We start from the raw sequence: 27,759 nt of genomic DNA on the forward strand, positions 1-27,759 counted from the left end.
ACCCTTTGACTCTCCTTTAATGCCACGTGAGGATCTCCTCTACCCAGCCCTCAGGAATGTTTGTCCTTCATGTGGCTCCACCTCTAGGAGGCAGCCACCCAGTCTCAGTTATCCAGCCCAGGAAAACAGAAGACGGAGGAGGAGCTGTCATTCGTGCACGTCCCAGATCTCAGACAGCAGCGGGGGAAGCTTCTTATCTTGCAGGCGCAGGGCAAACACTTGTTCCGAGTGGACGCTGCTCAGTGTCCGGAGGCTCACCAGTTTCATCAGCATCCTTGGGAACATCAGTCGGTCCTAGGAAAAGAGAGGGACAAGTAGGGCCTTTTGTCTCTCCCCAGGGAAGAGGGGCCAGGGGTAGGGGGGTTGTGGGAGAGGCAGAGAAGTGTCTGTGCTCGATGCAGTCAGGGAGGGGTTCTAGAAGGGAGAGCAGGTGTGCTGGGGATGAGCTGTGCAGAGAAGGGAGGCGGTACAATGGGGAGACTCACATGGGGGTGGTGGATGGAGACGTAGGCATGCAGGGCCTCCACATATGTGTGTTGCAGCCTCTCTACCTGGAGCTGGTTCTGCACGTTGGGCCGGTCTACAGGTCACCAACAGAGTTGAGTGGCAGGTCTGGCCAGGGTCTTATTTCCATACCCCAAATCACAACCCCAGAAATAGGGACCTGCCCCACCCAACCTCTGCCATCCCCCAGGAACACAGCAAGGGCCTCCACCCCCACGATCCTTGCCCTATGGGCGCCTGCAGCCCTCTCTGGTTTGAGTCTCTCGCTGGTTTTCCCTCTTGCTTCTCCTCCGCACCTGCAGAGAAGATGCTGATGGCAATGAGCAAGGCAAATTCAGCGTCATTTAGCTGCAGCTCATTCATGGCTCTGGAGAACTCGAAGATGGGGTTGATGAACTCCACCTGAAGCCCTGGGGAGGAAGAAGAGAGGCTGGGGAGTGTGGCATGGGCTTTGTTGTTCAATCCCTAAGTCACGTCTGACTCTCTTGCAACCAGAGACTGTAGCCCACCAGGGTTCTCTGTCCATGGGATTTCCCTGGCACAAATACTGGAATGGGCTGCCACTTCCTTCTCCAGGGAATCTTCCTGACCCCAGGATCAAAGCTGGGTCTCCTGCACTGGCAAGTGGATTCTTTACCACTGAGCCACCAGGCGAGTCCCGTGACATGGGCAGCACTGCTCAATTTAGGAAGCTACCAGGAAACTCAGAAGTCCCCAGGCTCTGCTGTGTAACCTTGGATAAGTTTCTTGGCCTCTCTAAGCCTCTTCTGTGAGGTGGGAATCATATCTGAACTTATAAAATTGTTGTGATGGTTAAATGGTAAAGCATACAGACCCATTTGCACTGCACCCAGCATATAGGACATGCTGAATTAAATAATAAGAATTGTTAGAATTCTTAGAACTCTTCAGGGCCCCACATTACTAGAAATAGAGGCAACTCTATGTTTATTTACAAAAAGACTTCTTCACTGGCAACTGGCCTTACATTGAATAGCAGCAATACATTTCATTTTCCACATCACGGGGAGACAGCAGTGTGTTGGAGGTGTGGACTCTGTTGTTGGCCTCCCTGGCTTTGAGTCAGCTGTAACACTTCCTAGGCTGTGTGACCTTGGGTAATTATTTAAGCTCTCTGGGCTCTGGTTTTCCCATCTCTAGAATGGAAATAATAATAGTACCTACCTCATAATGGGTCCTTAGAATAATGAGTGGCACATATAATAACTACCATATAAGTGTTTGTTGAATAAATGATAAATTAAAAAAAAAATAGAACCAGCCTTCTTACTGAGAAGACTGAAGTTCAATAAATCATGACTTGTTCTAAAGGACAGCGTTCTAATGAACGTTTCTCCCAAACACAGTCAAACTCTCTCCACCCTAGCCCATCCCCTAGGTTTTCTCAGATGTCTTTTAGCAACCATCTGCTAACTTTTCCATTCCGGGCTTCTCGATTAGTCACTTCCTGTACTTTCACCCCGATGTTTATCAAGTGTGCGTTGATCCACTTAACGGACAAGCTCTTTTAGAAAGCACTTCTCGGTGAGGTGTCCAGCCTTGAACGGCGCTGAAGAGCCCGTTGGAAGGGCCAGCCAGTTTTAGTTACTCCTCCTGTGAGGGTCCACTGCGGCTCGCCGAGTGAGCACCCCCGGTGCGGGCGTCTCACGTCACTGCTCGCTCACACGCGCAGCATGTGGTAGTGGAGGCAGAGGGGGAGGAGACCTACCCAAGAGCACCGCTGTCCGCCTCCCTCACTGAAGCCATGAGAAATGAAAGACAAACACGACGACATGAAAACCGCTTATATAAATGAGTCTATAAATAGATGCAGATTCAGATAGCCCAAGTCCGTGAGTGCTGAAAGACACGTGCAGGCATGAGAACAGGCAAGGGTTCAGAAGGGAGGATGTTATGAAGGAGAAGGCCGTGGTTGGGTAGAGAAAGGGGGCAGGGCTGGGCTTCTAAAGCAGGAAAGAGTCATTACATCACTCCTATCAGGTGTCTCTACCTTCAAGCAGCACACGGGGCACTATAGAAGGCTAAAGGTGCCCACACAGCCCTACCATGCCCTATGGTGAAGGGAGGCCTACCTAGAAAGCTCCCTGGGTGGCCTGTGATGAGACAAGAGCTGGCCTGAGTCACCAGAAACCTTTCTGAACTCTGCCCTGGAGACCAGGATCCTCCAAACCTGAGGACAGGGTCAGCATCAGCCCTATTTTACAGACCCACTGACTCAGGCGTTAAACCACTCAGTCTTTTGTTCAGCCTCAGTCCTGTCCCTCGAAAATACCTTCTACCTTTCAACCCTTCTGCCACAGCACAAATGCCACCCCACAACTGAATATGAGGAAACCAACACTGCTTAGCCTGCAAGAAAATATCAGATAGAGAACAGCACTATGAACTAATTCTTGGAGAAAGTAATCCAGCTATGGGATGGGGACAGAAGTGTTCCCTCTTATCCTAAAACTGCCCCATCTGGGCATGTCTGCTGTGTTTTAACACCAATGCCATGGCTCCTCAACGCAATTGAAAAGGAGAAAATCAGTCCTCATGATCCTTAAAGAGCACGTCTGTGAAAGGTTTTTCGTGATTGACTACGAAAAGGCTCAGTGAAGTTTTCAAGTATTTTTCCTAGCTTTTCTTCAAGCAAATCTTTTTTTTTCAAGCAATGTTTTCTTCAAGAAAAATATTATCCATAGGCACGACATATAATGCAGATTTAAATGGAGCTTCTTGTTTGGCTAAAGTTAGGGTGAAGGACACGTCTCCTCTAAGGTGACACTGTGGAAACCCTGCCTCAGGTTCCTGGGAGCACAGTTTGAGAACCACTGGCCTAATGCAACAGAGAGCAGGAATCTGTGTGGGGCTGTTAAGGGAAAACTATCAGCATTTCAACTTTCCGTCTTGGAAAAATAGGTGAGTCCTTCCCTTTGCAGCCGCTCAGACCCCGGGCCTGCAGCTCTGTAGTTGCTATGGACCCCCTGCATGATGGGACAAAATGCATCTGTCCATCCAACCCAACCCCTTTGTGAGCTCAGTCCTCACCTGCTTTGGCAAAGTCTTCCCGGTTATAACTGAAATCCTTGAGGAAGGTGATACTCTCACTTCCAGGGTTGTACCTCCGAGAGGTCTCCAGGAGCATCACCTGCACACAATTATCAGGCTAGTCTTGGCTCGGGGCACCTTCGAGGAAAGGGTGAGCCCCTCATCCCTACTCCCTGGGCGGGGGGTAGTGGGGGTCGTGGCTTTCCAGGGGGCTGGCTGAAGGCTCCTCCCACAGACATCCTGCTCAGGTCCTCCCTTCACCTCCATCCCCGCCAGCCACCTCGATCGCAGATGTCTTCAGGAGGGCGATCTGGTCCTCCCGGCTGAGCTGCAGGAAGCCTGGCAGCTGTTTGGCAAAATCCACAATCTCTTGCACGGAGACAATGGCCAGCTCGGTGAAGTGAGCAAAGCGCTGCTGACGGGCCTCCCGGCTCTGGGGATCTGGTGCCATGGGCCAAGGCTGCCCAGAAAAGCAAGGAGGAAAGAAACAAGGCACCCTGAGTTGGATGTCGAGAAACCACCTGGTGCTCTGGGCACAGCCATCTCTTCCCCAGGTCCCTCAGGTACCGTGACTCGAAGCCGGTCCGAGAAGGAGCGCCTGTTACACAGCTGCTGGGCAGCCACCAGCTTCTCAATCATGCCCAGCTGCTCCGGGCTGAGCTGGGGCAGAACTTGGGGAGGTGAGGAAGCCCTCGGGGGTGCAGATGTGGCCTGAGCCTGTTCCTCCTCTTGCCGCTTCAGTTTCTTCAGACGTATCTGTTCTTCTGATAAGACGCCTGAGGGCAGAGTGGGACAGGGTGAGGAGGGGAGAAGTGGGGAGACAGGAAGTGGGGATGGGGCACAGGAATAGTTTGAGGCTCCAGAAAAGCGGAGAGCATTGTATAAAGACAGATAAGAGACTTAAAAAAAAAAAAAAAAAAAAAAACATGACCAGGGATGGAACCTGAGTTCCCTGCAGTGGAAGCTCAGAGTCCTAACCACTGGACCACCAGGGAAGTCCCTAAAGAAGAGACTTGAATCCACTCTTAGGAAGGCCTGCAGACTCAGCTGCCTGTCTGCCCCCAGACCCTGGTAGCCACACGTCCCCTCTTCCCCATCAGCCTAACCACCCCCAGCTCCAGTGCCCAGACACTCACACTCCTCCCGCATGCCTGCCTGGCGGCACTTGCGAAGGCGGCACTCCTGGCATTTGCGGCGCATGTAGGTGTCCATGGGGCAGTGGCCCCCGCTGTGGCAGACGTAGCGCGCCCCTTTGATGACGCTGCGGCGGAAGAACCCCTTGCAGCCCTCGCAGCTCAGCACGTTGTAGTGGAAGCCGGAGGCCTTGTCCCCACACACGCTGCACAGCTCGTTCCCCAGCATTTTGGGGGCAGGCCCCTTTTTCCGCTTTTGTGGACGAAGCTCTGGATGCAGGAAAGAGCCTTATGTTCTTCTTCGGGGAGAAGGCTTAGTGCGCAGCTGGCCACTGCCCTGAGCACTTGGTGACCTTCATTCACTTCATTATACCAAGACTAGTCTCTCTAGTCTAAGAAAGTAGCTCTCATACACCAAGTGCTCTTATGTCCTAGGTACTGTCTAAGCCCTTACAGGCGCTGATCCTTACAACAACCTACGAAATGGGTGCTCTTATTAGTTCCATTTTATCGAGGCTCAGAAGAGCCTAAAAGTGAGTGAAGTCGCTCAGTCGTGTCCGACTCTTTGCGACCCCATGGACTGCAGCCTATCAGGCTCCTCCGTCCATGGGATTTTCCAGGCAAGAATACTGGAGTGAAGAGCCTAAGACAGATGCAAAATTTACACTCAGATCACTTACGTCTAGTTGACTCCAAAGCTTTTGGACTTAACCCTGATCTCATAAGGTAAAGAGCCCCAATCCTAGAACCAGGGAGCCCCCTCCTCCAAATCCGGCAGCTCCTCACCTGTGGACTCTGGAGAAGCTTCCACACCAGGGAGCAGGGCTGCGGGCTCTGGCACCTCCAGTCCCACCCTCGAAGTGCCCCCAGTGGACTGCGGTGTGCTGGATTCCTCCCTGAGGATGCACTTGCTGCTTCCCAAGGGCTGGCTGCTTGCATCTTGTGCATCTGGTTCCCACAGCTCCACTGCAGAGTCTGAACCGGAAAGAGAGACACAAGGGGGTCTCAGGTCCCCCTCATTCTCCTGGGAAACTGCAAGCCTATCTCCACCCACAGAGGGCAGCAAAACGTTGGCTCTGGCTCTGGGACCCTGGGATTGTCGTGGGCTCTAGGGTGAGTCACTTGGAGTTCCCTGCACCTCAATACCTTAAATGAGGATGTTAACCTCTGTCCTTTGGGCAGGGGCTGAAGTCCATCCATCTCAGAGATCAGACAGAACTCTTGAAAACCAAGCTGGGTAAACCCTGGACATGCCAAGCCTCCCCAGCAGCAAGCCCGGATTGAGAAGGATGGCAGGTTATCTGCAAGGGCCAGGCACCAGAACCAGGGCAGAGGTAGTCCGGGCAGAAGGAGGTCAGCAACACCCAGAGCAGCTCTGGGCTGCTCTCCAGGGGAGGGCTGAAGGCAGGTCATGTAGGAGGCTGATTCCCTCGGGAGGAGAGGAGCCGGGGTCCGGGCTTAGGGGACAGGGCTGGAGTGAAGACGCTTACCAGGAGAAACATCAGGCACAGGGGCCTCCAGCCACAAAGACATCTCTTCCCGGAGCCCTGAACATTACCAAGGGACTGTCCTGCAGGAATGATCCAGGTTACACTCTTCCCAAACTGGGTCCCTTCCCCTCCTGATCCTGCCTTTAATCTATCCTCACATATCAGCTTATGTTTACTTGCCATGTATGTGTTAGCCTGTGCCAAGGCTTTCCATGCCTTCCTCACAATATCCCTGTGAGGTTAGGGCTACTCTTAAGCCCAATTTACAGATCAGGAAACTGGAGTTACAAGACATGAAGAAGATTGCCTATGGCCACGCAGTTAGGCAGCAGGAGAGCCGAGACTCCCATCTCTGGTCTCTCCCGACGTCGAAAAGCCTGGTGTCTTGGCTACCGTGCCACCTTTTCTCCCCAGGCCCCCCTCCAGGCTGTCAGGGAACGTTTGACCCCCCCGCTTCTGTCAGAGCCTCTTCCCCTCACTCCTGCACTGGGGACCGCCGAAGTTGGGCCGAACCTGGGACAAGTTCTGGGATCCAGACTCCCTCCACCCCGAGAAACACACCGCTAGTTAAGACAAACCTCCCTCCTGCCACTTCCCGGGACAAAATCCTTGCCTCCGGGAGTCACCCCAGTTCACATAAAGGACCTCCTCCCCTGATCGCGACAAGTTATTCTAGGGCTTAAAGCGAGCGCTGCGCTTCCATCACCACCCTCCCTCGTCGCTCCCCTGAGACCCCCTTTCTAAAGCCCCGGGACACCCAGCCCCCACTCCCGGACACGCAGACGCAGAGCTCGAGGCCAGAGCTGAGGCGCAGACCCACCGGTGCCCAGGCCGCCAGACTTCCCGGCCGGGGCAGTCTCTGGAGCCCCCTTGCTGGGAGAGCAGGATGCTGCAGTCCCCGGGTCCTTAGGCCTCGGCGGCGGCCGGAGCGCCCGAGCTGAGCGAGACAGGGGCCGGGAGCCCGGGGCCGACCGACTGGAGCCCGGGCCTCCTCGCCCCCGCCCCCCCAGCTGACTCCGCCCCTGCCGGCCGGCCGCCCCCTCGGCCCGGCGCCACCGCGGCCCCTGCCCCCCGAGCCCGGCGGCCGCATGTCCCCGCAGAGCGGCCCGCGACTCTCCCCTTCCTCTCCTCACCCCGGCGGCTCTTACACAAACCGCTGCCTCCCAGGCACCCCCACCCCCCCACTCTCCGCAGGTTCCAGAGTCGTCCCCTCCCCTCCGGAGACATATCGCAGAGCAAAGGTCCCGGCCCGGCCCGGAATTGCGACACCGGGCCCCAGCTTGCTTTCCCAGTCTCCCTCCGCCTTCCCTGCCTCGGGAAGGGACCGAGCAGCTCTCCCCATCTCCAGGCCGGGGCCAAGCTGAGAGAACTCCAGGGGTGGAGACGGGCAGGTTGCTGGGCCTTCCAGGGAGTTTCTGACTGTGGGTGCCCTGCGCTGGGGGCGGGGGGTGGCGCTCCGAGAGGGGAAGAAGTTGTGGGGGGGAGACAGGGGTGGAAAGAAGTCGCTTCAGCACTGGATGGTCTGGGATGGGAGGCTGTAGATCTGGGTACCAGCCTGGGAGGACCTGAGAGGGTGTGCAGGAAGGGTTCCATCACAAGTGAGGGCAGGCCCTGTCCAGCTTCTCCTGAGACCATAGCCCTGCCTTCCTGCCCCACTGCCTGGAACACCGAAGGTGTTCTGAAGGTGGACACCTCATTTTATTGATTTTACCTCCCCTGAAACAGAACCTGACAGAGAGTAGAAACAAGGGTACTGTGGTTCTGTTTGTTGAATGAATAAGTAAACAAGGAAAACAGTGTGATCCTCTTCTATCCTATACTTGTTAACTCGAGTCAGTTTTATCTCCACAACACTGCTTCAGTGCATGGGCTCTGAGCTCAGATTTTGGGTTCAAATTTGGGCCTTGCCTCTGCCTCTTATTTGCTTTGTGATCTTGATTAAGTGGGCTTTCCTGCTGGCTCAGGCTGGAAGAATCCGCCTGCGATGCAGGAGACCTGGGTTTGATCCCTGGGCTGGGAAGATCCCCTGGAGGAGGGCATGGCAGCCTACTCCAGTATTCTTGCCTGGAGAATCCCATGGGCAGAGGGGCCTGGTGGGCTACGGTCCATGGGGTCGCAAAGAGTCAGACAGGACTGATGGACTAAACACAGCACATACCACTTAACTAAGTTACTTAATGTCTCTGAACCTCTGTTTCCCTATCTTTATAACAGGGATAATAATAATAGTGGTTTTTACTACAGAAGGTTGTTGTGGCAATTAAACAATGTATCATATGTATCGGACCTCCTAAGAGTACTAGAGACGGTAGCAGTGATCAACCTCCCAATTCCTTCAGCAGTGGGTCTTTCCCATCACCTTGACTCTGAACACTATTAATCTTCCAGTGCTTATTTCCGTATACAACCCCCTCACTATCTCTTCTGGTCCTTGGAGCCGCCCCAGGAGGGAGGGAGGGTAAAGTAACTCTGAGCTCCATTGTTTTTTTCGGAGAACACTGAGCTCACGGCAGGGCCTTTTCCAAGACCACACACAGTGGCCGAGCTGGGATGGGAATCCAGATGTCCTCACTCCAGTCCCTGTCCTCTTTCTCCTGCGTCAGAGTCCAGGATGCTCATCTCGGTGCCTCTCAGGTCTGCTGGACCAGTGCAGTGCTGAGATGGACAGAGCGGGGGCCCGGGGAGCTGCAGTGGGAGAGGCAGGGTCCCTGGGGATGCTTCGGTGCAGATGTGGGAAGCAAGGGGCTAAGGTTACTGCGGGTTGTTCCCCCCCCACCCCCCACCCCACTCCCAGTTTCCTGCTCGGAGGCTCTTCCTGTTTTGCTGTGAACTCCAGTTCCCATGGGTCCCACATTAAAGCAGAGGACAGGAGGCCAGGGCAGGCAGCCAGAGGGACAGACACGGAGATGAACAGGGCAGCAGGGAAGAAGACAGGAGAGGGAGCAGAGCAAGAGTGGACACGGGGTGGGGGGGGACAGGATGGGAGAGGTACCGGGCCAGGAGAAACAGAAAGGCGCTTGGTGAAAGATGGGAGGAAGCTCAGGGTGGGGCAGGGGGAACAGGCGGAGGTTGGGGAGCAAAACTTGAGAAGACAGCAGGCTGGGCGGTGTTGCAAAATCTGCCCATGTATTCATTTTCACTTTTCAGAAAAGCCCCTCTGACACCCCCCATCTCAAAGTTCTGCCTCCAGCTTTTGCTCTTGTTCCCTCTCATCACAAGGTCATCTGCTCACAAGGCCGGCACCCCGGGCTGGGCATCTCTGAGTCATGAGCACAAGGCCCCAGCTGTCCTGGGAAAGTAAGAAACCAGGGACTCTGGCTCTTGGGCAACTGGCACTGTTCTGTCTCAAGCACACACACCCTCTCCTGGCTCCCTGCTCCTCCAGTGGACGGAGAGTCAGCGGTGCCCCTGAGACACCTCTGGTCTGGGGTCTGATGACCTATCTTCTGGGAGTCGGGAGAAGACCCTCGTTTGCTCCAGATCCTCAAACCCTCTCCTCACAGCCTTGTCTCCCTACAGGCCAGGTCCGAGGACCACACGCGAGCTGCCTCTGTGGCCCTCTGACCCAGGTCAGAGCCGGCTGCTGAACAAGCAGCTTAGGGCGCCATCTCTCCCACGTCAGGCAGTCAGCCTCAGCCTCGTCTCGGAGGAGGAGGAAGCGTGCCTGCCTGAGTTACCCCTTCAGGTTACAGGGGTTCAGGAGCCTCCCCTGCATGAGGGGACAGCAAAATAGGCGAAGACCAAAACCCGTTGGTGGTCTCTTCACCGGGGTCCTGAAGACTTAACGACTGGAACCTGTTCCCCAAGCCAGGGCAAGCAGTCAGTTATCTGCAGCGGGAATCACATCTCACTTTGCCAGACCCCCAAACCCACCCCAGGCCTACCAGTCTCCAGGAGGTGTCGGGTGCAAGGCCTCCCCGTCCCGTGGGGGCTCTCCTGCGTGCTTCCTCCATCCCGAGAGGAGGCATCCTGCCTGGGAGCTCCATTTAAGACCTTCCAGCTCCCCACAACCTCCAGAGGGAATCTGAAGCCCAGACAGGTGCATCCCCCAGCCCATGGTCACATGCACCACTAGATAACTCCCCTCAAAGCGCTCCCCTGAGCAGGCCACAGGGTACAGATGGCGGTAGGGAGGAGGCGGGCAAGGGCTCCCTGCTGCCTCCCTCACGATTCTGGAAGGCTACAAAGTGTGTGGGGTGGGTGCGGGGGTGCGGTCATCTCTCAAGCCACCCAAGTAACTTCTCAACCTCCCAAATCACAGGACTGGGAAGAACCCAGGAATTCCAGGTCTGTGAGTTCAGAGATGACATAGACGGCAGAAAGGAAAAAAAGAAAAGTAACATTTATTAGGCCCTACGACATACATTTATCTTTACATGTATTATTTTATTTCTCCTTATATATAAAACCCAAAGAGATAGTTACTAGCAGGAGGGGAAATCTCAGATTTGAACACAAGTGTAGCTGACTCAAAAGCCAAACGCCAACAAGAAATTTCAACCTCACTCCATTACACAAAACTACCTTCCCAACTGGGAAAAACAATGAACTCACACGGATTTAGGTTCATTTCTGCCAACAAAGGGTAGAGCAGTGGTTCTCAAACCTGGCCTCCTTTTCAGAGATTCTGATTTATTTGGCCTGAGGTAGGCCCATGTATCCGTCTACAAATCTATTCTTTCTGCATCTGTAGCTAAGAACCAAGGTGTGGGAACCACAGAACCACCTGGTGGAAAATATGCAGAAGCTGGGGGTCAAGAAACCAGGGCTCATCTCTTGGCTCTAACATGGTACTCGTGATGTAATCCTCACCCTTCCTGGGTTTAATTCTCACCATCAAAACTGAAATAATATCTTCTCCATCAATCCTTCCTACATCAGATATTTGCAGGCACAAAGAATACAGAAATATTTGAGCAAGTGGGAAAAAAAGCAAAAGATGAATTTAAGGGATTTTTGTTCTACATGCCAAAATTTAGTAAGCCTGGGATTTACACTCTGAATCACAACGGTCTGGCTGCTTTGCAAGGAGAGTAAGGGGCATATTAAAATGAAATATTCAACAACTCCCATTAATATGCAGAATTTTGCCAATTAACCATGTCCTGTTCAACCCCACCCATGTGAAAAGGTTTCCTTTGCTAGAAATCTCTTTATTGAAAATATTTTGGGGCCACTGGATATAGTTAATGCAGTTTGAGTAACCTGTGAGAAATAGCCCATTATAAGGGCTATTTGACTAGAAATCAGAAAACCTGAGTTTTAATCCATTCTCCTAAATTGTGTGACCTGAGACAAGTCACTTCCTCTCTTAGGATTTGTTTTCTTATCTGTGAAGAAAAGGGAACTAGGTTACATCAAGGATTCAGATGTTGATTTATGAAGCTTATTAATAGTTTTCATGAACTTCTTGGGATTGTGTGCAAAATTCTATTTGTGTGTGGACATTTTTCTGGAGGAGAGGAGACTAAATTTTCATCTAATTCATAAAGGGGCTTATGACTAAATAAGGCTAAGAACTTTGACTACCCAGCCTTCAGCTCTCAATTTCTATTCACTCCTCCGTAACAATTCCGGAAGCAAAGTTTAGATCCTGAAATATATGTAAATAATTCAATCTGGAGTCCTGGCAAAATAATGACTCTGTTTTCTTCCACATGTTCTGATCAGGTTTTATTTCTCCAATGATCTGAGGTAACTGGCTACTAGGGGGCAGATCTGAATCAAAGCATCTCAAGGGCCTTTGACCTGACTTCCTGGAGCAGTGAGTCCCTCCCCAAGCTCTCAGAGTCACAAAGATCTGAAGCCAGACTGGCTGCACCTATAATCCTAGCGGTGAGTGCCAAGCGGGCCTCTGTCTGATTCTGTGGAAAGCCCATCTACTCCTACTCTATGATATCCTCTTTTCCCTTACCCCTATAAATATCTCCCCACTGGTCTGAAATGTCTCCCCTGAGGATTCACTGCTTTAGTTTTGCAGTCTGAACATCCTGTGCAACCCAACTCGTTTGAGAAGAGGCACGGCATCGTGATTCTAATTATCTAAAACTTGGACGTGGACGGGTGGGAGGACAAGGAAAAGGACTGGAAAAGACAGCACCTTAGCTCTGCTCAGGAAATGAGCAGCAGGCTAGACTGGGACCAACCTCCGGCATACAGGAAGTCCAAAGGGCTGGTACACCCTGTGCCCTACACCCCGATCAAGCCTTCTTTCGGGGAATGGAGTCTACCCGAAGGTAGGCGTGTGGAGACAGGCGCCCCGGGCCACTCCTCGCCCCAATTCGGCACCGGCTCTGGCTGTAGGTCAAGCCCGGCAGCAACCCCCGGCCCAAGGGGGCGCTTGCTCTCCCCGCCACGATCCAGCCGAATACAAGAGCCACCTTGGTACGGGGGTCTCCGTGGGCAGAGGCAAAATCCACGCTCAGGGGTCTCTTTACCAAGACGAGGTCTTCAAGCCCTTTCTGCCGGGCGAGGTGGCGCTACATTCCCACGCTCCTCCTCCACGGCAGGATCGCGAACCTGCTACAGGAATTCCCTCCCGGGTTCCTCCTCCCACCATCCCTCCTCCGCGCCTTTACCAAGATGGCGGCGAGCTCACTTCCGGCTTGTGTTCTTAAGGGTGCGTCCGGGCGGCTGCTGCAAGTGTCACCCAGAGGGTTCCAGCCTCTGTACTGCATAGACTACAGCGGTGATGGCGGGCAGGCGGTTTGGCTGGAGCCGGGCGGCTCTTCTCCAACTGATTCTTTGTGTGAACCTAATGGTGATGCCACCCACCCAGGCCCGGACTCTGCGTTTCGTTACCTTGGTAATGAGAGATGGGGTCGCCAAGGGCTGGCCAGCGCTAGGAGGGCACCGGCCTGCTGGTGGAGGGAGGGGCGGGGCTTTGCTGCGGTCTGGGGTCCGGGGTCTGGAGGAGGGGGGAGACGACTGGCCTGCGGGGTTGGGGGCCAGCGTTCGCAGTTTTTGTGAAGCCATGGGGTATTTAGATGGGGGCAGGGTGAACGGAGTTCTGTGTTAGAGGACAGATTGCTGAGTCTGCCTTGGGACTGGATGTAGTTCAATGAATAATAAGAGATTCACTTCTAAAGCAACCTTTGGTGATTTTTTTTTTCCAGTTTCCCCCACCACCTGCATTACTTTCATTTCTTTCCCTTTCCCACCTGTACTTTCGGTTCTCCCAAGGTCTCCAGCGGCATTGCTTAGCTAAGTTAAGAGTCTCTGGAGGCTGCAAGAAGTTACTGACTTCTGAGTTGGGGTCTTTTGCAGTGGGTAGAGTTGAGGCTGTCAACATGGGGCATAGGTTGGCTCCGTGTCCACACCAAGGGGACCCTCCGACCTCTAGGCTAACCACTTTCTTTCCTCAGCTGTACCGACACGGAGACCGCTCTCCAGTGAAGACATATCCCAAGGACCCCCATCAGGAAGACAAATGGCCCCAGGGCTTTGGTCAGCTAACCAAGGTGGGTCAGGAGCCAGCTCTCTCTCAGGATGAGCTGTAGAACCGGTGACCTCTAGAGCAGGCTGCAGAACTCACCAAACTGCTTTTCCCCATGTGGGTGCTGACTTTGGCCACATTTCTTCAGCTTACTTTCATCCGTGCCCAGATTAAAATGGGCACACACAATGCATGCACAATCAACCCCTTAATAAACGACTTGTGGGATCAGATTAACCCACTCCTACTTCCAACCACAAGGTAGAAAGCAGCCACAGCTAAGCCCTATTGTTCTCTCGAGCCATCCCCTCCCTTCGCCTGGGCATCTTAACCCGTGGGTTTGCCCACAGGAGGGGGTGCTCCAGCACTGGGAACTAGGCCAGGCTCTGCGACAGCGCTACCGTGGCTTCCTCAGTGCCTCTTACCACCGGCAAGAGGTAAGGCTGCGAGCTCGGGAGCGAGAGGGGGTCGGCTGTTCTCACGCTCTGCCCTCAGGGAGACTGCCGGTGGCCCGGGCGCTGTGGCCTCCCCTCCATGCATCTCTGGTTACAGCTGCAGGACACGACGTCCATGGGCTGTCTGGAGCAAAACTGTAGAGGCTGAGTTGCCCCTGCTTGGCTTGGGAAGAAGCAAAACTGTTCAAGCATCTAAGCCCGGACTTAAGGGCCTCGCAGAGTAGTTTCTGACTCTGGGAAGTAACTCAGGCTTTCCATCCAAGTACTGTTTACGGGCCAGGCACTGTGCTGGCACTGCGTGTAACAGTGCATCAGCCAGATCCAATCTTTGTCTCTCGTGTTGTTACTGTTTCCTTGAGGGCCAGCCCTATCCTGCTCTGTCCTTTCTCAATTCTTCCTCCTTTTCACAAGCAGTTATCTCTGTTTCTCATCTTATTTCCTCTCCTGCTCTCTAAACCAGTTATTAAGGGGCGGGGGGGGGGGCGGTGCGGGCATTGTGTGTGTGAAAGACAGTTTCTGCCCCCAAGGACCCGGGCCTCGATAAGGGAGACAGGTGTTGTAATAAACTAGGCAGGCTGGCAGGCAGACCCGAGGACCTTGCTGAGTAAGCACTTCAGACTGGGAGGGGCATTTGACCTAGAGCCGTTCCAGCAGGAATTCTTTGCAGATGCGGGGGACAGCAACCCCACCAGTCTTGGCTGAAAGAGGGGTGGGGAAGGCCAGAGAAGGGGAGAGGGCCAGACGCCTGGTGAATTTACAGTTTGCTGGGTGAACAGCAAAAACTGGGGCCCCACTGCAAGGCCAGAGCTGCCTGCACCCCCGACTTCCACAGGTGGGACTGGTGTTGCCACCTCTGCAGGTTTATGTGCGAAGCACAGACTTTGACCGGACGCTCATGAGTGCGGAGGCCAACCTGGCTGGACTCTTCCCGCCCGACGAGATGCAGCGCTTTAACCCAAACATCTCTTGGCAGCCTATCCCCGTCCACACTGTGCCCATCGCCGAGGACAGGGTAAGCCTGGCCCACCCTTCCCTCGAGGCGACGGCAGGGACGACTCTGGCCATTGGCCTGCTGATCCCCGACTCCTTCTCTGCCTCTGCTTACCCGCCCCGGCCTGCAGCTGCTGAAGTTCCCGTTGGGCCCGTGCCCCCGCTTTGAACAGCTGCAGAACGAGACCCGGCGGACACCCGAGTATCAGAACGAGAGTGTTCAGAATGCAGTGAGTGGGGCTGAGGTGGAGGGCACCACCCCAACCTTCAGCCCCGGGCAGGACTAACCCCCTGATCCGTGTTTCATAGCAATTCCTAGATATGGTGGCCAATGAGACAGGGCTTACGGACCTGACGCTGGAGACCGTCTGGAATGTCTACGACACGCTCTTCTGCGAGGTAAGCTGGCTCAGGTCTTCTCTCACACCTCAGCAGGCCTAGGTGCCCAGGCCAAGTAAAACACTGGACGCCATGCCCGCTGGGGAGGTCCAGGCAAGCCACCTCTTGTGAAACAGAAGAATTTCCCTCACGGGTGAGAAAACCTCAGAGTGGGAAATAGTTTGTTGATTGTCAGCAGTTCCTGCTTCTCCCCACTCAGAGCTCTCGTGGTATCTGACTCCATTCTGCTGAGTCATACTTTTGGGGCCCGAGCCTCCTTTCCTGTTCCCTGCCTCCTCCTTCTCCTTGACACCCTCCACCACGTCTCCCGATTCCAGACCCTCTGCCTCTCCTTTGCCTCCCCTCACACACACACAGGCACCATACCACCAGGAAAGAGAGCTGCTCCCGGGAGAGGCTCTGGCCGGGGCTGGGGAGCTAACCTGCCCGCTGCCGCACACAGCAGACACACGGGCTGCCCCTGCCGCCCTGGGCCTCGCCCCAAACCATGCAGCGTCTGAGCCGGCTGAAGGACTTCAGCTTCCGCTTCCTCTTCGGGATCTACAAGCAGGCAGAGAAGGCCCGGCTGCAGGGGGGTGAGTGACAAGACCAGCATGTCACTCCCCTGAAAGAACCCGACAGCTTTAGAAACCTTCTGCAGGGGGGAGCTTCTCACACACTTACTTGGCTACCTGAAGAGTTCTCTGCTCTTTGAGGACCAGCTAACCCTAGTTATCCCGTCAGTCATCAAAGCCTCCCCAGTCCCCCAGATGCTAAGCACATTTGTCACTTATACGAGTGACCACAGTTAGGCTGGTGTGTATCTTTTTTTTTTCGGTGTGTATCTCTTCTGCCATTCATTTTTTTTAAGTTTCACCCATATCAGGAAACCCTCCATCCCCTCAAATAACTCTCTACCTCCCCCAAAGGACCACCTGGGGCCATTCTGAAAGAAGGCCAAGAGTAATACACAGGCCACATGCTGATCTGATTACTCAAGGGAGCGCCAGCTGTCAGACCTTTCCGACGTCTCAGAAGTTTTCCGAGTCTGCCCCTGACAGAGTTCCCCTGGCCTGGTGCCGCCCTCTTGTGTTCCTTGAAGCAGTCTTAGGTGTACATTTGTTCCCAACTGGAGTAATTCTTCAAACACAGGCAGGGCCTCATAGCTCCTTTCTAAATAACTGGGCAGGTTTCTGCACCTGTGTTGAAATAGAGATATCTTGTTTTATCTTGCTTCCTTCTGTAAATTTGCAAGTTCTTAAGAGAGCAGGGGATGCTGCTCCCTGAGTTTGTGGGATTGCTCTGACGTGCCCTCTCTGCTGGTGGTCAGACCCAGGGCGGGCAGAGGGTGAGAGGCCCTCAGGTAGGTCTGGTCGGAAGATGGTGAAGGCCGCAGCTGCTGACACGGGGGACTGTCTCCCTCAGGCGTCCTGCTGGCTCAGATACGGAAGAACCTGACGCTGATGGCAACCGCCTCCCAGCTCCCGAAGCTGCTGGTCTACTCTGCGGTGAGCTCCCATGGTCCCCAGGGGGCTCACGGCACGCGGAAGCTGGGTTTCTCCTCTCTTGGGTATCTGGGGTTGGCGAGGGGGCGCGGTGCTGATGGGAAGCCCTCCTCCCTTACAGCACGACACCACCGTGCTGGCTCTGCAGATGGCGCTGGGCGTCTACAACGGTGAGCAGGCCCCCTATGCGTCCTGCCACATGTTTGAGCTGTATCAGGAGGACAGTGGGTGAGTGGAGCTTGCGGTCTGTCCTCGGGAGGGGCACTCCAGTGGAAGGTGGGGACTGTGGGCAGCCTGAGGGTACGCTGTTGGCCTGGGGAGCCACTCCCATCGTGTCTCCTACCCGCCCGCAGGAATTTCTCGGTGGAGATGTACTTCCGGAATGAGAGTAACCGGGCCCCCTGGCCCCTGACCCTGCCCGGCTGCCCTCACCGCTGCCCGCTGCAGGACTTCCTCCGCCTCACGGAGCCCGTCGTGCCCAGGGATTGGCTGCAGGAGTGCCAGCTGGCAGGCGGGCCCGCAGACACAGGTGAGCCGCCGTCTGCCTCCGCGCGGGCCGAGGCCCAGAGGTCTCCAGAGGCTGACGCACTTCCAGTCCTGGTGCAGGTTCCCAGACAGTCCCCTTCCCACCCTGAGACGTACTCCTCACCCTCAGGCGACGCCTTTCTCACAGCTGAGAAAAGCCACGCAGCTGGGAGGGAGAGAACCGTCTCATCCTCCCACCACGGGGTGTTCCGGCCTTCTCGCTGGCATGAGCCCCCGCTGGGGGCCCGTCTTTCCACGTACGCCCTAGGTTCGTTTCTTCTCACCAAGTGGGCCCCAGTGCTCGGTGACTGCCGGATCAGTCCCGTCGCAGAGCCTAACAGACTCCTTTGGCCCGCCTCCTCCTCCGGCTGCCACTCCCGTCCCCCTAGACTCGGGTGTCACCTCCTTGCCGCTCCTTCTCAGACACACACTGGACAGTCTTCCGTCACCTGCCACTCCACGGAAGTCACTGTCGAGAACCAGTGGCCTCCTCTCGCCCCAAAGCCAGTTGGCCAGTTCTTAAGTCAGCTCCTCCTGTCAGCTGCATTACTGACTCGGTCACTACTTTGACCACTTTCTTGGTTTCTCTGGTTTTCCTTCCCCCTCCCCCCAGCAGCTTGCTTTACTGGCTTCTCCTCCCCACTAACCAGTGGATGGCCCCAGGCTCATCAGCCTGGCTCTTTCCCCATTGATGCCCACTACTCCAGTGAGCTTACCCAGCCTTATGGCTTCATGTTACCATTTCCATGCTAAGTTCTTTTTATGACTCGTGACTGCTTCTTCTCTGAGCCGCAGGTTCACATATCCAGCTGCCAACTTGAGGTCTCTACGTGGGTGTCAACTAAGGCATCTCACAGTGGAGGTCTAAAGTCAAATGTTACCACTGCAGGCCTCCCCACCTTAGTAAATGCTGCCTCAGCCACCTGGGTGCACAGCATATCCCAAGGTGCCATTCCGAGTGCCCTCTTCCTCAGATCCCCCACCCCAAACCACCAGCATACCCCACCAGTCCGGTCTTTAAAATCCGTGCTCTTGCTCCGTGGCTCGGTCTGCCATCACCTCGTGCCTGAAGTACTGAAAAGCTTCCTAACGTTCTTTCTGATTTTGTTCTTGGCCCTACCAGCCTATAAGCACAGCACAGTTAAATTTTTTAAAAACATGAATCGGTTCACATCACTGTGAACCTTCTCAGAAGTGTCCAGTGGCTTCCCGTCATTTGGAATAAAATCCACATTCTTTACCGTGGCCTTCCAGGCCCTGCTCGGTCTGGGCCTCCACCCTGGTCTCCTACTTGCTCAGTCTGCTCTGGTGATACTGAGTTTCTTTCCTAGACCATGTCGAGCTAATTCCCTACTGCATTTGCTTCCTATCCACCCACCCCCCCCACCCCCACCCCGTGTACCGTTGGCCTCAGGACCCTCTTCTCTCAGATCTTTCGTACGTCTCACTGAACAACTCCTTGGAGTCACTTTCTCGGTTACACCTTCCCTGTGACCTGCCTTGCTTTGGCTCTCTTGATGGCGTCTGCCGCTAACCTGTCCTTTCTGTCATTTGCCTGTCACGGCGTCTCCTCTCCTAGAAGGGGAAAGCTACAAGGGAGACTGTGTCTTGGGCACCTGTGACCTCCCCACTGTAGGAACGGCACCTGGCATGTGGCAGGCACCCAAACATGTGTTGAACGAACACTGACACCACCTTTCTCTCCTCCCCCGGCGCGCGCTCAGAGGTGATCGTGGCCTTGGCTGTCTGCGGTTCCATCCTCTTCCTCCTCATAGTGCTGCTCCTCACCGTCCTCTTCCGGGTGCAGGCCCAGCCTCCTGGCTACCGCCACGTTCCAGACGGGGAGGACCACGCCTGACAACCACTCAGCCCCCTTCCCTCTGCCTCCTAGGGGAGGTGGGCTGGGCCCTTGCTCCTGACTGCTGCTGCTCCCCAGCCCATGGACAGGAGACCCTGGGTTGGGCCTCCCTCTGATCACCCGCACCTAGATGAACAAGTGAGGCTCAGCTTGGCCCGAGGCACCAGCATCCACGTGCCTGACATTAACCAAGTACTGTGTTGGACACTGGCTTCCTCCAAACAGAATGTGCCTCCTCTGTGCTCCCTTCTGAGGACATGAAATGTAGACAAGTGCTCCAGTTTCACTCAGGACCTAGGAGAAAAAGACTGAAGGAGACGGTGCTTGATCTGCTTGGCCTCTCCATCAAACCCTGCTCTCTCTTCCAACCCAGAGTCTCTGGCAGATGGCCCTGAGGATACAGTCTTGCCTCTCACCTCTCAGTGCTTATTTTAGTGGGAAGAAAGTCCCAACACTGGGGGTACAAACACTGGCTGCCAGGGAACCAGGTCACCCAAGAGCCAGCCAGTGACGTTTGTCCAGCTGAAGCCACCGTTAACTCGAGTGAGACGTAATGCCTTCAGCATCTTTGTCACCCCTCACCTTGAGCCGGTTGGAAGGAGGTTTGTGCTTGGGAGGGAGTCAGGGGTGGCGGAGAGGGGACGGTGGGTTGTGGTACAGAATCCTGAAACCACTGTCCCCACCCTTAGTGGGAGTGGGATCCCTAGGTTGTGAGCTGAACAGCTCTAGACTGTGGCCCAGAATAGGACTGAGACAGCTTCCAGAGAATGAAGGTTTGGGACTCCCAATGCTGATTCTATGCCTTTTCTTCATTCTGGGGAGCTGAGGAGCCCTTTGACCAGATCAGAGCTAGAAGACCCACTCAGAAGCTCAGTTGGGTATGGTTTTATTGGCCATGTGAATAGTGAGCACAAATTGAAAACCACTGCCTGACCCTCTGCCACTGCATGTCAGAGAGGAGAAAGAAGAGAAGCTCGGCTCCAGGCTAGATACAGCAGAGACCCTTGGGGCGGCGAGATTGCCAACTCTGGAGTTTCTGGTCTCAGTCCACGCCCGTGTCCAGTCCCCGTCGCGGTCCCAGCGCCCCAGCTCCAACTCGAAGACTCCGATACCTCGGCCCTTTAATACGAAGCTGCCTCTTCTCAAAGAACTTGTTCTCGTGGGGCTCCAAGCCCCTGCTTGGCCCCCGCTTCATTAATGTCTCTCATTTCTGAGTCCCAGCATCCTCCGGGCTCCAAACGAGAATGTGATAACCTAGGAGGAGTGAGACCAGAGGCACCTTCCATCACCAGCCTTCTGAGAACTTGGAGCTGGCGTGGGGAACCTAGGACTTGGTCAGGAGACACCAGGCAACTGGGCAGAAGCCAGGCATTGCTATGGCCAAGACTCAGCAAGAAGGATGGCTCTAGGTCCAGAGACCGTGGTCTCCTGGTTGTCATCCTCACTGACTCTATCCTGGGGGTGGATGGAGCAGCGCTGAGCTGGGGTGAGCCCACACTGAACCTTGGGGAGTAGGGTGGGCTTGACTGTCCTAATGTACACTCACCCATCACGGAGGCCAGCGTGTCCCCCATGGGATTGAATTCATTGAGCTGCAGAGACAAGGGGATAACCATGAGGAGGGAGTGGAGGCACCAGAAGAAGGGCATGTGAGGAGTAACTGGTCATTTTTGATCCATGAGGTTGAATCCCTGCTTCCTCCCATTTATTGTTTGAGGGCCCAGGCCTCACCGACATGATACCAGAAGATTCTGGGTCATACAGCTGATACATGATCTTTCCTGAGCTTCCATCAAACATATCGATCGTCCTTAATTCATGGGGGGAACAACTTTTGAAATTAGGATCTGGGTATCGGCCCACGACAATGAGGTTGTACCGAGGATGCCAGCTTGCCTAGAAGATGGAGAGGCAGGTCACAGGAGTAAGCTCAGAACAGCATTGAGAGGGACATAAGTATCTTTGCCAGCGACAACAATGGTTCATACAACTGCCAGCAATTTAACAACGGAGGTAAGACCTACATGAAACAAAGAATGGTTTTGAAGTGCATGTGCATCTACCATCGCAAATGTAAAATCCCCAGCAGGCCTCCCTGTGATCCTTAGGACACATTCAGGCTTTCTCTCTTTGCATTTCCTGACATTGTACCAGCTGATAAGTATTTTAACATCAGCGTGACCCGAGTGAAAGTGATAGGATAGTCCCTCAGTTGTGTCGACTCTTTGCAGCTCCATGGACTGTAGCCCACCAGGCTCCTCTGTCCATGGGACGCTCCAGGCAAGAATACTGGAGTGGGTTGCTGTTCCCTTTTCCAGGGGGTCTTCCCAACCCAGGGATCTGCATTGCAAATAGGACCTCTGTTCTGAGCTCATCCCACGGGTCTCCCTGTCAGGGAGTTGAGTAGAAAATGGCGAGTGGCTGAAAAGGGGGGAGGACCCCTCTGTTCCCCAGATCACCCCACTTGAAACAAACCCAGCAGTTACTAGGATGACAGAACTGGATGGGATTTTCCCAAGAAAGCTTTTCAGGGAAGTTCTGAAGGGTTAGCAGGAAGAAAGAAGTGCTGCAGGCAACGGCTTGGAGATAAGTCACAAGTCACACCTGGGACACTGCTGGGCTGACTGATTGATACCAAGAGGGAGATAAGGAAGAAAGGATCAATGGGAACACCAACTGCTAAAGGGCTGCTATTACAGAGAGCTTGGATTTGATTTGAGGTACGTTATGCTATGCTAAGTTGCTCAGTCGTGTCCAACTCTTTGTGACCCTATGTGACCCTGTAGTCCACCAGGCTCCTCTGTCCATGGGATTCTCCAGGCAAGAATACTGGAGTGGGCTGCCATTTCCTACTGTAGGGTTGAGGTACGTGGGGTCCATTCTAATACCAAATCATTATTGTTTGCTGAGTACTTACTAGGCGCCAAGCATGTTGCCACATGCTTAAAGTACATGAGTTCATTCTCACAACAACTCTGTCAGTTAGATACTATTATTCCCTTTTTATAGATGAGGAAACTGGGATCCCAAATTTGAGTTACTTGCTGAAGGAGTCTAACCTGGGGGGTGCAGGAATGGGGTCTGCCTGCCTGAACTCTGCTGACTACAGAAGTGCAGGTATGAACTCTGGAGGTCCGAAGAGGGGCTGCGGTTCTAGAAAAGAATATAATCTAGACAGCAGGAGGACCAGCAGAGTTCAGACTGCTTGGGGCGGGGGGCCGGCAGGCATGAAGGACTTGAAGACTGGGAGCCTTGGGGTCTAAGGCTAGAGAAGCCACAAATGGCTTAGCTAACTAAGCCAAGTTAGTTTGTGGGTCAGCTGCATACACAGGTAACCGAAACAGGGCAGAACAGAGGATCAGGATCTCAGAAAGTGCCCCACAGAGAGGAGATCTGGGCTGCGTGGAAAGAACTCAGGAAAATCAGCTTATCAAAGAGCATGAAGAAAACTCAGCAAAATGGGCTCACGGAGCTGCAGCAAAGGTGCAGAGCGAGCCAGGGCAAGAAGAGGGCTGGGACTGCAGGTTTCCCTGGCCACCGCCGCCTCCCCACCATCACTTACCTTGATGGGCGTCAGGTGCTGGAAGTGGCGGTGAGGATGTGGGATCAGGCTTGGCGGGCAGTCCCACCGGCAAGCAGAGTAAACCCGGATCTCACTCTTCTGGTCAGTGGTCAGGAGCTGGGCTCCATCGGGACTGAAATGAGCTGGCAAAGCGAAAAGCCCCTGAGCTCAAGGGACCCCAGGTGGGCCCTATCCTGGCCCTCACAGACCTCCTGCAGGGGCACCTCCCTCCCACTTCTTTCTAGAGACGGGCGGCAGGGCCGTGATCTGGGCCATGAAACACCCAAGAGGCTCAGCAGCTGAGGGGGCAGCTAGAGACAGGAGGGCTCAGGACCTCTGCCTGGCCGATGCTGTGCGGAGTTAAGGTCTGGCTGAGTGGCTTCTACGCTTTGCGGGAGAGGCCCTGAAGCGGCGGGTCGGCGGGGTCTGCAGGAAGGCTGAGGTCTGGTATATCACACCTGCGTTGACAGGATGCCTGTGCGGCAGCGAGTGGAGGAAGCTGGATTTCCCTCTGACCTGGCGCAGGTCCCAGATTTTCACCGTTTGATCTACGGAGGCTGTGGCCAGGAGCCAGTCACAGCACGGGTTCAGGGCCACATGGGTCACCTTCTTTTTGTGCATTCTCAGATTCCAAAGCTGCGGACAAGAGCTCAGTTCAGGCTGCGGCGCAGAACCGAGGCTGGGGGTCAGGAAGGGAAGGGGAGGGCCTGGGCTCTCGAGAACGCACCTCCCTGCCGTCCATGTTCAGCAGGATCACGTGCCCCACATTGTCTCCCGTGACCACCACTCGGCTTTTGACAGATACATCCAGGCTGCAAAACCAGACGCTGGAGGGAGAGATTGTGCTGTAAGACTCTTAGGGACAGAGGCAAGTTGCATTTATTCACTGCTGCAGCTCATGTCTCACACACAGTAGACAGTCAATAAATATCCGTTGAGTGAATGAATATCTTGTCATGGACTCCTAGTAAGGAGCACTCACTTGTCCGCCATTCCGACAAAGGGTTATGGGGGTGATGGGGCTCAGAAACTTGTCCAGTTACTTCTAGGCTCAGGATCCTCACGTGGTAAGAGTCCCCGAAGCAGCCAAACCCAGAGCCGTAAGGCAAGTCCTCAAGTCGGGGCTTGCCCCCTCGAGCCCTGAGGAAGACTCAGCTATTGTTTTCTCTCTTCATTCTCCACCCTCTGGGCCAAAGGAGATGACACTCCAAACAGGGGCTGCCCAACTGTTCCTCACTGCTGGCTGGAAAGGAACTCCTGCCCCCTCTGAGCACTTCCAGCTTGGAACTACCTGCTCTTTCTGTGGCTCAGACCACTTGCTATGAAGAGACTGGGGTTGGGAGGGGTGGGGGGAGCTCCAGGGATCCTCATACCCAATCAGGAGAGCCCAGATTCACATTTTCCCCTCAAATCTCTGCTACCCTGCTTTTTGCATCCCTTGTAAACATCTTTCAGGAGGAGGGCTCCTTGTGGAAGAGTAAGCCCATCTGTCACCTGTCCTGTTGCTCCTGTATTTCTTACCTCCGCCTGGCAGCCCAGTGCTAGGCAGAACCCCACAACCTCACACACTTGGGGAGCAGTCAGATCTCTTGACTGGAAACCAAAGTGACAAACATTTTGGAATTTCTCTAGCCACTTGCTCTTGGGGAGTCCAAAGTGCTTTGTGGACATGATTCTATCCATTTAGGCTTCCATCAAGGAGCTGGATAGGTTGTTACACCCCAGTGAAAGCAGGGAATGGACTCTTAAAGTTCTTAGTTCCTGCTCCAGGCTTTAAGTAGTTTTCTAGACTAATGCATGTCGACTTGTCCAGTGAGAATCCAGGTCTAGTCGGATACAGGAAGGACTGATCAGAGCTGAGACCCTTCCCTTGCTGAGAAAAGCTGAGGTTCTAGAACCTGTCCCTGACACAGGAACCCACCTGGCCCAGAGGAATAGCAGCTAAAGAGAGGGAAGGATGAAAAGGAGCTAACCCCTTCCTTCCCCGTGCCAGGTTTGGGGAAAATAAACGGGGTCCAGGTACTCTCGCCACAACTACAATGAGAGCCTAGAAGCCGTTTCCCCTCTTGAGTTGAAACTACTCACTTGCAGGTGTCTGAGCTGGCAAAAACTCGGAGAGTGTTGCCTTTAAAGTCTTGCAGCCTAGTTGTTCCCTCCATTGAGGAGGTGAAAAACTGGTTGGTATTGAGAGGGTTAAACTTCAGCCCCGTGATGCTCCCTCCAGCTCCAATCTAACACAAGGAAGAAAAAAGTCAGTGAGTGACAGTGGCCCATGAAGCAGACAAAGCTTGGGTGCACATCCACTGCTTGGACACACATCCACTGCTTGGACACAAGAGCCATCCAGGCCACACTTGGGGCCAGGCCAGCTTAGATGCCTAGACACTGGGATGCTGTCCACAGTACTGTTTCTCAAGGCTCTCATTTTATACCTTTTAATGAACATAAATTGGTTGTTTCTGGTATACAGCTTTATGAATTTTAACGCATGTAGAGATTTGAACCACCACCACCAAAATGAGGATGCAGAACAGTTGTGTCACTTCCCCCCCAAATCCCTCCTGCTCTCCTAATTGTAGTCACATCCTCCCCTGACTCCTCACCCCTGGCAACCAGGGATGAGTTCTTCGTCACCATACAAGTTTTGCCTTTGATGGAGTGTCATATCAATGACTTGTGGTATGCAGCCCTTTGAGACTGGCTTCTTTCATTTCACTCGGTGTAATGCCCCTGAGTTTCATCCAGCCTGCTCTGTCAATCTATAGTTCATCCCATTTTATTGTTGAATAGCCTATTGTGTGGATGTACCATAATGTATTATACAAGTGCTCTCTTCAGAAGAGCTTCAGCTTGGAACAGTGGCTGGGTTAGGTGGGCTGGTGTCAGACCCGAGCTCCTCATTTTTTGCAGACATACCAGACAATGATGATGAAGATAATCATGATAACATTGGTAGCATAACCTTATTAAGTGCTTATTATATATCAAGTGCACTGTTTTAAGAACTTTATATCCTCCAGGCTCCTCCTCCAGTTCTCCTGTATGTTGTTGCTATCCCAGCCTTACTTCTTCAAGGCCTCTTACACAACATTCACTTCACTCAGCATACTAACTGGTACTTTCCATTCCCTCTATAAAACATTCTAACTGATGCCTATGGTTCACCAAACCCTTGCTGCTAGTAAGTTAATCTGCTCCCACTAGCTGAGTTCTATGCTTATGAAGGGTTAGACATTGTGTTTGCTCTTAAACCTAGATATGTCAGTTGTACTTTGTATGGTAATCATGTAATTTAACTAAACATGTAATTAATTAAACATTTAAACTTTAAACACAAAACATTTCATTAAAATGTAATTTAATTAAAATCGATGAAATATGTGCAAAAAGAATGACCACTGTGGTTTCTATGAAATCCATATTGAACACTTTGGAAAAACTAGATAAAAAAGATTTGCTAAAATAAGAGTTGTTGAATTAAGCATGGGAGAAATACTTACAATCAGGGTGGGAAATAGTGAAAACTTAAGGGAATCTGCCATCAGACTGCTTCACAACTGATTTTAAATTATGTCTCCACTTTTGGGAAATGGAAACTAGACCCTGTAAAGTACTCGTTATGGATACGGTTTATGTAAGACCAGATGAACCTGAATCAGTGAACACTTACTACAAGAAAAGGACTGGCCCTATGTCAAAGCATTAGTAATAAACCCTTATGTAAACATTTTAAGGTAAGATGCATTCGTGTTCTTCTAGCAAGGGTGGATTAAGTTGTTATGACAGCTCTTGCACTGAGAAGGACTACATAAACCTGGACAAAATACAAAAAAGAAAATGTGTTTGAGACTTTCCAATTCCAGTGATGGTGGGTTAGCTGGTTTCAGGTCAACCTTCTGTCAAGAAAAGCTAGAAAAGGTAGATAAGGTACATGTTCTCAAAGTTTCTGAAGTCAACGAAGAGCTATCAAGGCACCAAGGATTTCCAAGTCCAGCCTCCTAGAGGGAAGAGAAGCAGAGAGTTAAGTCTGACATTTCGATGCTGCTTTTGCTCCTGAGGCCTATGCATATGAGAAAGCTGTATGGCTAAGAAGTTCAGCAGAAGTTCTGTCAATCTCAAGGGAGGCAAAAACAGAATTCAGACCTATCAAAGAGGAAAGGTTTTAGAAGAAAAAAAAAAAAATGCAGTTTTAAGTTAGGATCCCTGAAGCCCTAGAAATAACAGCAAATGAAACAGACCATCCCTCATGAAGACTGAAGTCCACATTCATTTCAATCTCTGATTAAGATGATCTGATTCTACCTGACCTGCCTTCCAGAGGGAAAAAATTCTTTTTGTGAGCACACTCAAAACTTCAAATTCTATCTCTGCAAATTTTCATATATAATATTTGGCATCAAATCTAAAATTGTCCAGCATATCAGAAATCAAGAACAAATAACCAATCAAGAGAAAAAACACCAGCTTAAAGACATTCACAGAAGATCCAGGTATTGGTGCTATTAGACACAGGCTTTAAAATAATTGTAAGTAGTATACATTTTAAAAAGAGACCTAATTAAAAAATGGACAAAGAGAATTCCCTGGTGGTCCTGTGTTCAGGACTTGATGTTTTCACTCACATGGTTGGGGTTCAGTCCCTGGTTAGGGAACTAACATCCCACAAGCCCCATGGTGCAACCAAAAAAAGGACAAAGGATTTCAACAGTCATTTCTCCAAAGAAGATATACAAATAGCCAGTGGCACATGAAAAGATGCTCAACATCATTAGTCACTAGGGAATGCAAATAAAGGCCACAGTGAAATACTATTTCACATCCACTAGGATGGCTATAAACAAAAAGACAATAATGAGTGTTGTAAGACAGCCTA

At 52.9% G+C, this 27,759-nt stretch overlaps 3 protein-coding genes across 14 annotated transcripts in view; 1 reads left to right on the forward strand and 2 right to left on the reverse strand.

Annotated features, from left to right (window-relative positions):
- On the reverse strand, positions 1–7,088 carry NR1H3 (nuclear receptor subfamily 1 group H member 3). 2 transcript variants are annotated; one of them, XM_020871342.2, is made up of 10 exons: positions 6,999–7,088; positions 6,179–6,258; positions 5,475–5,663; positions 4,692–4,958; positions 4,123–4,331; positions 3,836–4,015; positions 3,556–3,655; positions 801–914; positions 486–580; positions 1–294 (listed from the first exon to the last, which is right to left on the reverse strand). In XM_020871342.2, the coding sequence occupies exons 2-10, from the start codon at positions 6,219–6,221 to the stop codon at positions 148–150; spliced, it is 1,344 nt and encodes a 447-aa protein (XP_020727001.1). In that variant the 5' UTR covers positions 6,222–6,258; positions 6,999–7,088; the 3' UTR covers positions 1–147. The 2 variants fall into 2 exon arrangements, with proteins under 2 accessions (XP_020727001.1, XP_020727008.1); XM_020871349.2 differs by lacking the exon at positions 486–580.
- Positions 7,089–11,857: 4,769 nt separating this feature from the next.
- On the forward strand, positions 11,858–23,833 carry ACP2 (acid phosphatase 2, lysosomal). Of its 5 annotated transcripts, none has more exons than XM_070473070.1 (13): positions 11,858–12,013; positions 12,151–12,414; positions 12,797–12,983; positions 13,543–13,638; positions 13,964–14,050; positions 14,901–15,080; positions 15,190–15,288; positions 15,368–15,457; positions 15,903–16,032; positions 16,862–16,944; positions 17,063–17,169; positions 17,295–17,470; positions 19,191–23,833. In XM_070473070.1, exons 3-13 carry the CDS (start codon positions 12,870–12,872, stop codon positions 19,322–19,324), a joined length of 1,296 nt encoding a protein of 431 aa, XP_070329171.1. In that variant the 5' UTR covers positions 11,858–12,013; positions 12,151–12,414; positions 12,797–12,869; the 3' UTR covers positions 19,325–23,833. The 5 variants fall into 5 exon arrangements, with proteins under 5 accessions (XP_070329171.1, XP_070329170.1, XP_070329169.1 ...); XM_070473069.1 differs by having other exon boundaries at positions 11,864–12,013; positions 12,151–12,562; positions 15,900–16,032; XM_070473068.1 differs by having other exon boundaries at positions 11,864–12,013; positions 15,900–16,032.
- DDB2 (damage specific DNA binding protein 2) overlaps positions 20,195–27,759 on the reverse strand; it is a 35,408-nt gene continuing 27,843 nt past the window's right edge. For 3 of the 7 annotated variants that reach the window (XM_020871322.2, XM_020871268.2, XM_020871293.2), the window contains 6 exons: positions 24,972–25,117; positions 23,614–23,713; positions 23,345–23,522; positions 22,887–23,029; positions 21,056–21,220; positions 20,195–20,916 (listed from right to left, as the gene is read on the reverse strand). In XM_020871322.2, the coding sequence (XP_020726981.2) occupies positions 20,467–20,916; positions 21,056–21,220; positions 22,887–23,029; positions 23,345–23,522; positions 23,614–23,713; positions 24,972–25,045 (1,110 nt within the window). In that variant the 5' untranslated portion in view covers positions 25,046–25,117 and the 3' untranslated portion in view covers positions 20,195–20,466. Of the gene's footprint in view, positions 21,221–22,886; positions 23,030–23,344; positions 23,523–23,613; positions 23,714–24,971; positions 25,118–27,759 lie in introns of all 7 variants that reach the window. The other 4 variants (XM_020871303.2, XM_070473066.1, XM_070473064.1 and 1 more) reach the window with 4 other exon arrangements.

Source organism: Odocoileus virginianus, chromosome 10, assembly GCF_023699985.2.
Source record: "Odocoileus virginianus isolate 20LAN1187 ecotype Illinois chromosome 10, Ovbor_1.2, whole genome shotgun sequence".
NCBI classification, from domain to species: domain Eukaryota; kingdom Metazoa; phylum Chordata; class Mammalia; order Artiodactyla; family Cervidae; genus Odocoileus; species Odocoileus virginianus.

What these genes read in the sequence shown, in the direction of transcription:
- ACP2 (XM_070473069.1), top strand. Translation starts at nt 12,870, where the DNA reads ATGGCGGGCAGGCGGTTTGGCTGGAGCCGGGCGGCTCTTCTCCAACTG. An exon ending in GCTTTGGTCAGCTAACCAAG is followed by an intron (nt 13,639 to 13,963) that starts GTGGGTCAGGAG and finishes GTTTGCCCACAG; the next exon opens with GAGGGGGTGCTCCAGCACTG. An exon ending in AGGCGGGCCCGCAGACACAG is followed by an intron (nt 17,471 to 19,190) that starts GTGAGCCGCCGT and finishes GCGCGCGCTCAG; the next exon opens with AGGTGATCGTGGCCTTGGCT.
- NR1H3 (XM_020871342.2), bottom strand. Translation starts at nt 6,221, where the DNA reads ATGTCTTTGTGGCTGGAGGCCCCTGTGCCTGATGTTTCTCCTG. An exon ending in TGTGCCTGATGTTTCTCCTG is followed by an intron (nt 5,664 to 6,178) that starts GTAAGCGTCTTC and finishes TTTCCGGTTCAG; the next exon opens with ACTCTGCAGTGGAGCTGTGG. An exon ending in CATCAGCATCTTCTCTGCAG is followed by an intron (nt 581 to 800) that starts GTGCGGAGGAGA and finishes GGTGACCTGTAG; the next exon opens with ACCGGCCCAACGTGCAGAAC.